Source organism: Polyodon spathula, chromosome 12, assembly GCF_017654505.1.
Source record: "Polyodon spathula isolate WHYD16114869_AA chromosome 12, ASM1765450v1, whole genome shotgun sequence".
In the NCBI taxonomy this organism is placed as follows: Eukaryota; Metazoa; Chordata; class Actinopteri; order Acipenseriformes; family Polyodontidae; genus Polyodon; species Polyodon spathula.
Window position 1 is genome coordinate 12358731 of NC_054545.1, and position 14701 is coordinate 12373431.

The 14701-nt window shown below is 37.7% G+C and overlaps 1 protein-coding gene across 4 annotated transcripts in view; it reads left to right on the forward strand.

The window, feature by feature from the left end:
- LOC121324040 (protein Daple-like) overlaps positions 1–14701 on the forward strand; it is a 58873-nt gene that overhangs the window by 21057 nt on the left and 23115 nt on the right. For all 4 annotated transcript variants that reach the window (XM_041265433.1, XM_041265434.1, XM_041265436.1 and 1 more), the window contains exons 5-9: positions 10473–10542; positions 12162–12220; positions 12953–13036; positions 13250–13390; positions 14053–14237. In XM_041265433.1, the coding sequence (XP_041121367.1) occupies positions 10473–10542; positions 12162–12220; positions 12953–13036; positions 13250–13390; positions 14053–14237 (539 nt within the window). The remainder of the gene's footprint in view (positions 1–10472; positions 10543–12161; positions 12221–12952; positions 13037–13249; positions 13391–14052; positions 14238–14701) is intronic.

The following is a 14701-nucleotide window of genomic DNA, read 5'->3' on the forward strand; positions in this document are numbered from 1 at the left end:
TTTTTTTTATGTTTTAAGTGCCGCTCATTTAGAAAGCTGAACTTTTGTCCTTGGTTTGTTGCGTGCCCCTTTTTTTTTGAAAATGAAATCCAATTGTTAATGAGCTTCAGAAGCATGCAAGAGAAGTATAGACATTCCAAGCAGTACAGTGTGTACTGTACTTAGAGTGGACAGTGCTTCATAAAGCAGCCTCTGGGCACTGAACCTCCCATTCAGTTAGCAATGGCTGAGAGTGGCGTAATGCTTTGTTCAATCGTTTTAGGAAGATCAAGACAGCCGAGCTGCTGTAAACCGACCCGATGCTTATTAGTGAGATATTTGAACTTCTTTGATACCTCCATTGCCCATGAAACATGATCCTCCTCCATTTATTTATTTATTTATTTATTTATTTCAATCAACCAGCAATAATTTAAAATGCATTAATGTAATTACAAGGTTCAAGCCCCCCCTCCCCCTCCCACTCCCCCACCCGGTGGGGTAGTGTTGGTTAAATTACTGGCGTGTGATGTTTACATGTTTTGAAGAATGCAGTCTTTCTTGTGTTGTGTACATCGCAGTTTGAACACCAGGTGCACAAGAGACTTTTCTTTGTTTAGCTTGTTTGTTAAATTGTAAGAGTAGCTTCCCAAAAAACAGACTTGCATCCTTTTATTTCCCTGAAGTTTTGCATCTATAAACGATTGTGGCATTTAACAAAAAACTTTGTCAAACCTAACATGCAGTTTGAAGTTTTTCAATACTGTAATATATACAGTATGGATTTTCAGGTTTTATTTTACATTTGTCGGGTTACTGTATTGCATTTTAATCTGGCTTTAATTCCCAGCGTATACAGAAAGAATGCAGAACCTGATCATTGGTTAAGAAAATAACTTTGATTTTTTAATGAGTAGATCTGTCAGGTTCAACCCCCTAAATATACACATCTATAATGTACACTGGTTCAGAGTGGGGTTTGTGTACACGTTGTATCCAAGGTAGAGATTGGCATGGTAGACGCATTTAAGCATTGTAACACATGGAGGGAATGCAGGTCATCATCCTTGACTGAAGATCTGACCTGATGAGGCCAGGTCAACAGGTCGGACTCCAGGGGGTAGAAAATAGACTGGATGCAGGCCTCTCCCAGAGCAGGTAAACCATCTATTTGAAAGGGAATTCAAGGACTTTGTACACCCATGATAATGGCTAATTAAAACATCCTCAGTGCTTCTAAATTACCTCTATTTAAACTCTACCTAGGGCGATTTTGTTTTGACATTTTTATATACATAACTGACCTGTTTTCTGTCTGTGTCGTATTACAGCTTTCTTTTGCATAAAAAAGTCCACTCCCATTAATCTCCTTAGCTATTGTTGAAACTGCAACATGACTGAGAGGGATTTTAATTTATAAAGACACATGCTGCAACTCAATGGAGGGATTCTCGGTAAAATTACTTTGCTAACTATCCCCAAGCTGGTGGGTGATTCCTTATTTGGTTTTGATAATATCTAGGTGACTGCTGTTTACATTCCACAGTAGTCCGCCAAGGTGTTGAGATAGTTGTAAAAAGGGTGTTGGGCATCACTTTAAGGGACTTATTGTTTATAAATGAATAAGCAAGAGAGAAATCCTGCCAGAATTTCTTGAGCCATCAAAAACAGAACCATTTTCTACGGTATTAAAAGGATTGTGCACAGTTTACTGGATTCCTATGTGTGGGTTTTATGTATTATGATTTCTTTTAATACCAAGCTTCATTTCCCATAGGTGTTGGGTTTCTGAATAGCTATTCACCTTGCATTCTTTCAGAATTGCATGGCTCTCTTGCAACCTTCAGAGGTGCACCAGGGCAGATCAGACTGATGTGCGGCGTCTGCAATTGAAGCCAGCAGTGAATGTTTTATACTGTACTACAAGTCCCATATTGCTGAAACAGGATGGGATGGGATTTTTATAGTTTCGTCCTCCGAGTAGGGACTTCAGTCCTCTCACAGGTGAAATACTTACATAAAGTATGTTGTAACTTGAAGTGCCTACTGCTCTGGTTTGTGGCAAATAGATAGATGTTCTGTCTTTGCTTGCTTCCCAGCATTTTACTCGGTCCCATTGGTGATCTTAATATGATTCTGTTCTAGATAGGTCTTCCATTCTGTCTGTATTACCATATGCTGTACATAGTTTGAGCACAGTAGCATATTGCACGTGGAGTGTGTGGATGTACAACTGAGAGTAATAACCAGAACATTTCATTAAAAGGCTGTTCTCATTATGCAAATGGCCTCAGTTGCATGTACAGTAACATAACTACAGGATAGCCTAACATTGAAGTGTTAGCCTGCAAGTGGTGTTAGTGCTGTGGTCATTGCAGTAAGTTTCAAGCACATCTGTTCTTTTACGCATAGTCATTTCTTTTATGCATCGGGCTGTCAAGAGAGTCTAAACACTTAAGTGTCCATGACTAGAGCATTAATTTTAATCCTGGACTTTCAGTTTGGGAGAAAGTAGCAACCTTGTTGGATGTCCTTTGAAATTGCTGTCATGTTGAGGTTTATTGTGATTTGTGTTCTGACTCCTTACTGCTGATTTTATAGGAGTGTGGCAGTGATGTAAACATGTACACAAAGTTCAAGCCCTTGGATCCTGCTGCCAAATCCAGGCAATAAAAGTGCCCTGTGGAGCGACTGCCCTTGTTTTTGAGAACAGCTGCATCACAGGAATTCCTTTCTTCCTGCCATCTGTCCCAGTTTATGGAGCAGCACTACACCCTAAATATTGCAGCAATTGCACAAGGGTATCTCTGCATGTGTTCTGTCTGTTCATCTTGCAACCAAATGAGCTAGTGGATCAGCACACAGTTTAGGTGTTATACCAATGGCTACTATACTAATGACTTGGAGCAGGGCTTTTTTGACTAGAGGGTAGTTTAATTTTATGAAGACAATATTAAGTTTTACCCTTGTGCATGACATGGCCATTGTATTGACAAGCCACTTCCCATAGGTCCTCTCTCCAGTCTCCATGAATATTTTATTGATGGGTGGCAATTGGCAGGTATTAATCTCCCCTTTTTGATTTGGCCTCTGTTTGAGATCTGTTCCCTTGGGTCCTGACTTTATTTCTTTTTTGTATCCCTGAAGAGCGATCCAGCAGCGTATCCCTTCAGAACTCTAAGGATCAGACCACATGGCACCAGTCCATCTGTTCCCTTACAATTTAATAATACCTGCCTTGCTTTTCTTGAACACCGTAATTTGACACGGTAAAATGATAAGCAAAGCAGTTCCAGTCATTTTAAGCTTTACTTTAACTTTGCATTGAACAGAGTTATGCAATGGGAGACTTCAGTGCAATGGGAAGGTTCAACATTTCTGTGATATTTCTGCCACTGCTATGGTTACAACCAATTGTACTCTTGGCCAAACTGCTGCTGTTCAAGGAATGGGAGGACTATTTAATTATGAAGCCACTTTATATATTATACACTTTATATAATATATTCTCTATTTCCTGCTGTGTGTGGCTGACACCATGGAGCAATATTAATTAGAGCTCCATCACCAGTCATCGCTTGCCTGTTTAATAAGAGAACAGCTGGAAGTGAGCGGATTCACTTGGCTCCTTCTCTCCATAGTGACAGAGGGATCGGTGGATCTCTGGAACATTGGGAGCTGTCCGAGTAAGGGGGATGGAGTGACACTTCAAGTGATGGAAAAGGAATGGTTTTGTTAAACGCATTTCTAATCTGATGCCATTAGATCAGGCCCTGTGGGAATCCTAGCGTCTATTTCTTTGGTGGTGGGCTTCAGTCCTCACAGGGGACTTAAACGGCTGTTTGTACACAAATTATATGTGCAGATGTCACTTTAGGATACGAATGGTGCTTGTTTGCAAGTCATTTGTGTGAATGGGAATAGATGGGAATCCATTCTAGGAAAATGTTTGTGCTGAAGTTCCCTTTAAACTCAGTCTGTGAAATAAGTTAAATATTTGTATTCTAAACTGCATTTAACATGTTCTCTGAGTGGTCTCTTAGAAATCTAACACTTCACTGCTGCTCAAGTCCTTTCTCTGGTTGGGTTCAACTTCAAAGTAAATGTTGGCCTACTCAGCCGGGATGTAAGAGTTTTCACTGCCTGCTTTCAAAGGCTTTGTGAACAGTAAACACTTGTCACAGCCCTAATTATTTCTTATTTTTCCATGTGTTAATATGATGGGCCAATTTTGTTAAGCTTTTATTTGGGCTTCTCCTTTGTACTGGGACTAAAGCAAGATAACATCCTAGATTAACACACATTATCGATTTGTATGAATAATATCTGGGTTCTTTTGGGATCAGATCATTAGCATTCTCAGTCTCTGATGCAGATATTTAATGCTTCCCATGCCCATTTTTTTTCTTCTTTGCCCTATAGGCATGCCAACTTCAGACACTGGCATAATGCACCTTATTCGTAAGGTGTGTTTTCTAGTATGTACCATTTAATGATACCCATCAATCACTACAGTTTTAATTAAATATAAATTATTAACCAGCAGGCTGTTTGACTGGTTTCCCAGCAGCCACTTTTGTTTGCTCAGGGTTAGTAAATGTGCCTCTTTGTGTTTCATTACCAGACAGATTGGAGATTAAAAGGGACACTGACGCACCACAGTGCTTTAGCTCACGGCACACATTTGCACAAGCTCAACTTAAAAAAATATATAAATATATAAACAAACAAAATGTGTTTCATTGATTACCCGAAGACAGGCAGGCAATGCAATCCTTGGAGTTTAACATCTCCTGCTATTCCCAGACTTTTACTTGGCGTTCAGGTAAATAGGGCTGCATTAATAAATCAACTAACCAGTGCAACTGCCTTGCACCCTTGGGTAGGGCCTTGTGTCCAAAGCCTTCTCCAGATTTCTGTGTTTACTGCACTTGTAAGCTAATAAAAGATTGATCTGAGGGTCATTGATAAAATATTTAATTAGTTGCTGAAACATAAGGGACAGCTTCATTTCAAAACAGTTTGAGCAGCAACTAAAGCTTATTTGTTTTTATTTTTATTTTGTGTAGTCATTTTATTTTAATACATTTGTTCCATCTCTTTCCTAAGCCTTCCATTAAAAAAAAAAAAAAAAAAAACACATACACTTCCAAATTACAAAGCAAACACAAGTCAGCCTTCGTTCTAATTGTGTTGTATGTTTTGGGGAATTATGTGAAAATGTAAAGTACTGTAGTACTAGTTTCAAGTGGAGATTTAAAAGCTAAGTGTCACACGGTTGTTTTCAGTAAATGAAGAGAAAGTCCTGCAAGGCTTCTAATGAGACTGTAAATCCACCTTTTTAATAGATGAAATGTTTAAACCTTTTGTGTAAATGGTTGTTTACTGTTTTAACTAGCGTACACCTATGCCTGATTTTAGTATCTGTAGTCCCCTTTTATGTTTTATTTAAAATGTTATATTGATTTTTAACAATCAGCTTTAACGGTGGTTTAAGTAAAACAAAGAGCAAGATCCACACACATTAGTCCATTTTTAGTTAAATGTTTAGTATATTATTATTCCATTTAGGAATTGTGTTCTTGTCTGCCATCTAAACATGTAACCCTTTACATCCTCTAGTATCATAAAGGCAAGGCTAGTCAATGCAAAAGATAATCCCGGATCGTATCTATTTGTGACTGAAGCATAAGCTACTGTCATGTACTGCCTTTCATTTGCAAGCTCATTTTCTTATGTCTGTTATGCAAAGATTGCAACTGGCAAGGCAAAAGCACAAATTTAGAAATAAATAATTTGTTTTGCTTAAGTTCTAACCCTATCCTAACCAAAATCAATGTTCATACCTCTTATTATCAATATAAAATATTATCACTAGGGACCCTTTTCTTCACTTGAAGATTTTTTTATAATCGTAAATCTCGAAAAACTACTCGCTTCTAAATCGTTTGTAGTCATGTTTGTATTACTTTAGTATAAATACATGTTAATTTGAATTCATATGTTGTTTTTTTCTGACTTTATGTGAATGAAAAGACACACATTTGCCCGTTTTCCCATTGGAAATAGTGATATTTTGAAATTTACCTGTCCTGGTCACAAAAGCAAAGTTTGTGGGGAATAATAGCCATTTTGTAAGCAATTAGGAAATAACACTTACTACCCAGGAACTTTCTCTTTTTTTGCGTCTTTCACTTTGGTAGTGGGCTATTTTTAAATTCCACAGCCCCGCAAGTTACCTTGAAGCGGTTTAAAACTTCTCAAGGATCTCTGGTGTCTCTGCTTGCTGCAGTCATTGCAGGTGTTTGACTAAAGGCAGTAATGTGATTTCTGGTGTTTCTCAGTGCATTTCAGACCACTGCTGGATGAAAAGATGTCTCTGTTTGGATCTTGATGAACTGAAATGAATGTATCAAGCAGCGGAACACTGATTTGGGCTTTTGCAATGTGCCTTGATTAAAAACTCTGCAGTGATTGCAGTGTTGGCACTGGAGGATGACCACTGGTATGATGGTGATTTTATACTGGTTGACAGCTGCTTAGGTTTCTTTTTGAAATCTGAGCGTGTTTTATGTTTGAGAGGCACCTCTTTCTATTATTCTCCTCATCACTACTCTGAAAACAGACTCTTAGTGAGCCCCTCCCCCATCACCATCAAATAGCATACCTGCAATATAACTGCTGTTGTTTGTTTTTCAAGTTGAAATTGGCACTACTCACCGAGACCAATAAACTCTCAGTTCCAGTAAAGTCCTGGGGCAGGTGGCAGTAGGTTACACAAGACATAATAAAACGAAATCCAGCATGAGGTGTCGCTTTTTATAACCATTGTTATAACTGCCTTGTTCTCAAATCATCTTTCCGCTCCAGTCGTAGCCCTGGTGTTTTTAATTCAATAATTAAAAAGTTAAATTTATTTGCATCTTAACTGAAGTAGGTAGTAGGTTTTTTTTTTTTTATATATTTCACAATGTGGAATACCTGCTTGGTTTTCATTCAGGACATTGTCTTCTTGAATTAATAAATTGGTGTTCTTACGCGTGTAGGTTGAAAGAAGAAAGAAACGTTTTTCATTATGATTCTGCTGTCTTCTATCTGCTTTTTTTTTAATTTAGTGGTGTTGTGAGGTTGACTGTGCAGTACGAAGTGCTTACCGAGGTGCTGTGTCTGAGCAACTGTTGAATATGCATTTGTCTTCTTGGGGCTGTGGGGGCTTTAATTCAACTTCCCCCTCCTTTAGAAACTCATACGAGAGACCCCACTGCTAAGCACTGTAGCACAAGAGAGATTTAACTGTTTTCATTCAGCTTGCAGGTGTCATAATGGCATGTCAGTATTTAATAGGTTTTCCAGTATTTTATTTATTTTTTTATTTTTTTTCATTGGGCTGGAGAGCACATGTCGCAATAAAATACATAACAAAAAAAAAAAATCTGCTTTTATTCTCTTTGGACGGAATCTATTTTAAGCATGCTCAATCATTTAAAAACAGTGACACACTGATGTTGTCAGTGGTAGAAGGCACGTGTTACAAATTGACACCTTTGTTAATATAATAGAAGAGATTAAATCTAAGCAGTTAAGTAACATAATGCATTGATGCAGATTTACAGGCCCTGTTGGCAAATAGATTGTCTTGCTAAATTCGGTCCGTTTCAGTTTTTGTTCCAGTTTTTTTTTTTGTCTGTCACCCACCAGACGAAGCATGAACATCCATAGCTCACGTGTTTCAATATATACTATTGGAAACGGAATGCCCCAATGGATAAATAAAGTACATTTTATGATATATTTTCTCAGAACACAGTTCTGTGGACATAAGTACTAGAGTTCAGCATATTAAGCACTTCTCTGCATTGTGTGTTTTGTGCATGCTGGTATCGGCACAAAACCTGCTCCTCCCTGTCCTCTCATTAGAATTTCCTGTGCACATTTAACAAACACACCCCAAAAAATATTCAAATATTAAAATAAAAACAACAAAGTTCTAAAGTAAGCCATTGCTCCCAAAACCACAGCATAGCCTTGTTATTGTATTTCTGCATCAAGAGTTTAAAATGCTTTTTTGTTTGTTTGTTTTACCAAACACTACTGAGTGGTAACTCTAGGCTACCACTGCAAAAAGCTGTCTTTTATCACAGTATTTTTGTTATTTGGTACTTTTTAAATAAAGCTATAAGAATAGACATGTTCAATTTAAATGTTTTCCTAGTACAGATATGATGCCAGTCCAGTCGCCCCCCCCAGTGATCCTGCAATGGCAAAGAGAAAAGATCTGACAATTTGACAAAGACAACAAATGATCTTCATGCATTCCTGCCTGACAACAACAACTCTAGCCTCCTCCCCACACCCTGCCTTTGTTCTCCAATAGGATTTCACTTGTTCAACTGTGGGTTGCTGAAATAAATGAAAATAATTTGCTTCTTGCTACAAACGGGACATGGTGTGGCCCAGCATGGTTTAAGACTGGATTTCCTGGTTTTGAAAAAGTGATATGAGATCCAAACTGTAAAACCAATTGTTTGAGACGTGAACCTCCGTCTTATGCAGCACATTTTAAACCCAAATTGGTGTTTTTTTTTTATAATTGTGTTGCTCAAAACCTAAACTATTTTTTACTAAAAAAAATGCAGTGTATTCAACAGTAATCTAAAGCAAGAATGAGTTTACAAAGAGAGGCAGGTTTTCTACCTGTTGACTCAGACTGTCATAAATACTGGGAGCAAACAGGACCCCTTTGAAATAAAGATGCTACATGTCAAATGGATTGTGGTTCTTCATTAGTTTGGTAGTCAAACTTTGATTAAGCCGTTAATGGTAGTGAACCTTTGTTGCTGGTAAATCAAGCTATCACAGAATACAGTTGCAGTGGCCAAAATGAAACTTCATACGGCCTAATACAAATCTACATGATCCCAAATTCGCTGTTTCGGGCACCTTTTTATTTGATAGGGTAGGTTGTTTACTTTTATGAATGGAGTTTGTTGTTTATACCCTGTGGCACTGTAGACTGTTTTATGTTTGAACAGAGTCATGATGAAAACCCCAAAGGAGTGTGCAGTAACAAAGAAGGAAACAAAAGTATAACTGCATTATGTAATTGATAAAGCAGCTTGGAATCAGTCACGCTGCAGCTTGTTCAGGTCAGGGTTTTCAGTGTAATTTCAGAATTGCTTTGAAGGGCTATAAAAATACCTCTTTCCCTATAAGTGTTTTATAGGCTGTCAAAGATTGAATGTGTTACTGGCACATTCCTGGGGCTGCTACATACATTGCCTAACACACCAAATCAAAATATTTATTATAAAAAAAAACATAAAAAAGGGACTTAGATGAGATTTTGTTGTACCCATTTTACTGACTATAATCTTTTTAAATGGCTTGAAATCTATTTATTTATCTGGTAGTAGTGAATTGTCAGAACTGTAATCTGATGCTGCCGTATACCAGAAGTGTTAGAAATCTATGGAGATGAGGGTTAATGGTGATGCTAGCCATTGCCACATAATGTTATTTGTTCATGTCACAGTAAATAAGTATGTTGTATTGGGGAAACCTGGTTGTGGATGCAATAAAACAAGAAAAAAAAAATTGTAATATAGTCCTCTCCTTCTTCATGTCCCATTACCCTGCCTAAATGTTAATTGGAATTGATCTTTGTTTGCATATAGGCAGGCATGTGCTGTCTTGCTTGACATTAACTCAGTACAGCAGTATTGCGTGCTGTAAGCTTCCTGGTCCCACCAGCTTTAGTGAACAAAGGCAAGGGAACCCTGCAGACTCTGTTCATTCCCTGAGTAAACAATGCACAGCCTAACTCGACTACCTGTCTGGGAAGAGTGCTGAAATTTGAACCACAAGCAGTGGCTGCCATAGAAACCAAGTGGGAGCTTTCAGGGATTGCCTCTGCTTGCTTGTATAGTGGATATTTTCATCACTTTCCTGTTTTTATTATGGTTTAACCTGCATGACACTTTTTTTAAGGGAGAGTCTAAAATCCAACTCCAACACTGCCGTGTGAAAGATTCTGAACCAAGATATTTGTTTCCCTTTTTAGAAAATAATAATAATAATAATAATAATAATAATAATAATAATAATAATAAAGCAAAAAATAATGCGATACAAACAAATGTTTTAATTGCTATTTATTTGTTATGTATCTGTTTCCCATCACAGGAAATTAATTAGGTATTTTTCCCACCAGGCTTCCATTCAAAGATAATTTTTAAATTTTATTTTACATTTTAAATTGCTGTTAAAATTCAGTTAGGGGATTCTACAGCTATTGTAGTTTAATATCATTTTTATTCAGTTGGGATCCCTGCTGGTAAAGTTGTGTCCTTCAGGTTCCACAGTACATTCTCTTGGGACTGTAGAATGTGTTAGGTTCCCTGGTGTGGTATAGTAAAGAAGAATTGAATGTTTGTTGTTTGTGTCCATAAACACTTACAGCATTTATTTATGATTTTTCTGTTCTTTTGTTACAGGAGAACCTACAGCAATTGATAGTAATGAACTTGCCCAATGTCCTGACAATTGGGAAAGACCCCCTGACAGGTAAGCACACTAAGACCATGGTAACAAAGAGAGCAAAAAAAACCAAAAAACCAAAAAACACTTTCATGGAGGAAGTTGATGTTGAACAAAAAATATAAAAGCTTCAGTCCAGCTTTACAGCCGGGGTGGTACTTGTGCATCAGAAGGTCAAGTGTTGTACAACAAGTCCATACAATGACTCCATGCCTGAGCTGAAATCCAAACCTACTTTTAGTTCATTGTGTTCATTTTGACCATATCATGAAAGCAGTAAAAGTCCTTGGTATGAAAACATATAATTATGCCATTATTCGCTATGTAGTTATTCTCATTCCTACTCTGTTTTCCCTATAAATGTACCTTAAAATTGAACACAGTTGATACTCATTTTACACAAATGTACTTCCCTAGGGTCCCACTAGATGGCTGCATGAAGCATTTTGACTCCTAGTGGAAAGTATAAGCCAGGGAGGGTATGATTATCCTCCTGTCAAACTTATTTTCACCATCCGTAAGAATCATATCCTAAATTTTAAAACGTATGTTTTGAAAATCAGGCTGTTTAACCTTCTATAGATGGGCATGCAGCATATAAAAAAAATAAAATAAAAACAGAGATTTGATGTTTTTCTTAAGGATTTATTTTCCTTTACCCTTAACCAATATGAACCTTGAGAGGTCATTGTGTACACTTGGCAAAAGAACCCACTGGTAACGCCACCATCCTGTCACCTCCTCGTTCACCTCCTCGTTCACTTTGTGACGTGATACTTTATTACTGTGAGTGAATGCTGGTGTGGTGTTCAAACCACCAGCAAGGACACATCCTTGAGGAATCGGCTGGGAAGGATGCACATGCTGCTGTGATGTGTATTCAGGAAATAAGATACAGCAAAATGTTTTCAGCATTCAGCAGATTTGCTAATTGACTTCCTTTCAAATGTGTAAATGTTGCGCTGTATCAAGTTCACAAGTGTAAGTGTGTGCTAATCTGTCAATGCAGTTTGGTTTTATTTGTCTGGGAATTTAATTTCAGTTATTACTTTAACAACAAAGCTCATATCTTTCTGTTCATTATTGGGAATGACAGGCTTCCCTATGTCTGTATTTATATCTATTTTTCTGATGCCCGTCGTCTGTTACTGTATATCTACAATATGTACATATAATAATCCTTTTTAATCTTTTATATCTCCATATTTTTGTCATGATTGTTTGCACAGGTAACTGCTGATAACCAGTTTAGCTGTATGCATGTTCCTTTGTGTCCTGTCATGCACCTGTGTGTGTTTGTTTGTTATTCATCCTGGGTCCTGCTTCCTATACTGCGTTAAGTAAACTATAGTTCTAAGACATGATTCATCAGGTTTGCGTTGTAAAGATCAGCCTTTCAGGAAAAACTTTTGTGCTAGGTAGAGTTCACAATAGTATGTATATACAAGTAATCACAAGTCTCTTGTTGTATTAATCATAAGAAACTTACAAACATGTTTGCATACTGACAGCAATAATAACTCTGGTAATGACAGCATTAATAACTTGGTAATAACTCAATAATAACTCAGTAATAACTCTAATCCCCTTCATCGGAGAGATAGCAGGTGCATGTGCATGACCCAACATTTCTTTGTTTTCTGCAGGTAAGAGCATGGAAGAAATGAAGAGGTTGCTGCTGCTCATTCTGGGATGTGCTGTTCAGGTAATTTGTTATGTTTGAAATGTCATAATTCCTGTTGTCCAGATCTGTAATATTGGAGTTACCTGTTTTTGTGAATAGAATGTTCCTAAATCAAATATTATTGGGTTAAAAATATCTGTTGCTTTTCTTGCCTCTGTGCCATAGAGGTATTTTTATGGACTACTTTAAAATTAGGTTTAAAAAATTCCAGTAAATCTTGAGCATTTTTAAGCGGTCTGCACACCACATGTCTTTTATAATGGGAGGCAGACATTGAAGCTGCAAATCTATTGGGTTTCTAATGTAACAAGCCAGGCTCTTTTGGTTTGTTAATCCAGGAAGTAATAGGCATGGTAGTGCAGGAAGTCATTGGACTCATGGGGAAACCTGGCTCTTCAGAAAGAACATACTGGTGCTGTGACATTCAGAACTGAAGAATTAAAAACCTTATATATGTGATATAGTCCCAATACTGGCTGAGAAATGTTTTAAGTGTATAGTACTTGAATACAGCAAAATGAGGAAAAGAGTTGTAATAAAAACAAGGAAACACATTTATATCCATGAACCAAACTTTACAAACTTTCATTCTTGTGATTGAACTATTGGCATTAGTATATTTAACTAGTATTGCCGCCTTTTGTTTAAAGACAGTTAATAAGTTAATACTACATTTATATATGTTTAACCACAGAGCTGCCTTTTCGTGTAACGGTGGAAAGATTGTTTTTAAGGAGTTCATTATCATTACAGTGTGAAAGAAAAGAGGAGTTCATAGAGAAGATCAAACAGCTGGATATCGAGACTCAGGCTGCCATAGTTACGCATATCCAGGAGGTAAGTGGAAACCCTGTTTTGCTCTGCTGCCGACACCGAATACGACCCATTTGCTGATTTAGTGCTTGTTTTTTTTTAAATCTAGGCTTGAGACAGGAATTTCTTGATCTGGCCGTTCATTGTCTGTCCTGCTTATTGTAAAGTAGCTGTGTATGTTTTATGTTGTATTATTCAATTTCCTTTGTGGCCTAAAGGAGTGTTGTTGTATTCCAGGTAACCCACAATCAGGAGAATGTGTTTGACCTGCAGTGGCTGGAGATGCCTTACCTGCCTCACGAGGACCTCGACTCCCTCTCCAGGAACATGGTCTTCCACCTGCGCAAGCTCATTGACGAGAGGGACGACTCTTCTGAGGTTGGTTCATCAGGAACCTGTAATGTTTCTTCTCATGGTTTTTTTTCCTTGCATTTGTATGATGTAAACAATCTGAGCGGTATTGAGTTTAGATGCTCCCATATTTAATTTTAATCACCTTTTCTCTCTATCAAGATCCAACTGGCATTATCTGTGCCTGTTGAATCCTAGTTGCTGACTTCCTAATTCAAAAGATAAGCGGTAACTAAGATTGTCAGGCACAAACACTGCCAGGTGGATTCTGATACAGAGAAAAATGATACATTTCATTTTGTACGAACTGAGAACAATTCAGTGATCAAAAACACAATATGAAATGTAAAAAACAAAATAATATTGCATGTGAACTTAACGTTTATACTAAGTCCAGCAGACACACATTTCCTGACGAAACCGTGTCATTTTTTTTGGTAGATTTATTTTAATTGCACACAGTCTTTTACAGTTAACTTTTGTTAATTACTGTTGATCTTTATTGTGACTGTGCATGCTGCAGTAATAAAGTTATAGTATTGACCACGTGTCATATATCATATATCATATTATATATATATATATTATCATTATTATATATATATATATATATATATATATATATATATATATATATATATATAATATATATATATATTCAAGTCTGAACACAGCATCTGTTTTCTCAGGTGATTGTGGAGCTGACGCAGGAGCGGGATTACCTGCAGTCCCAGCAGCCCCTCTGCCCGGTGAAGACCTCCAGCCCAGAGACAACCCCCGGCCCAATCACCCTGCTCTCCAAGGAGGACCGCCAACACTTGGCTGTCGACCTGGCGGACTGCAAGTCCAAGCTCCGCAGGACAAGGCAGGAGCTGTGAGTAGCGCTTCAGGTTTACTTTGGGTCCTTCTCTTCCCTGTGGGTGTGCTGCTACCCAAGACACACTTCTCTTCCATCGTTTAGTTCTGTGATGGACCGGTGCTGAGCCGTCGGCTTATCTAACAGACACATCATTTGGAAGTAGACATTTTTGTCTTGGATTCTCTGTGAATATACCAGCATAAGACTCCACTTAGAAGTTGGAGCTGTTTCAGCATTTAGGACTGCTGTACAATTGTGTAATGTATGCCCTGCATAGATAATGCGGGTAAATTGCTTAACAAAATATGCCAGAGGTTGTGAACTGGCTGCAAATTTGTAGCCATTGCTTCCTTCTGTTTTAATCAAACAATTTTAATCAAAAGTTTCTGGGGTGTATGCATGTAAACAGATGAACAGAAACCGGAGAGCCTATGCTGAGTGCAGCTGTGATGAGATGCTTTAAACTTGCTCTGTTGTGC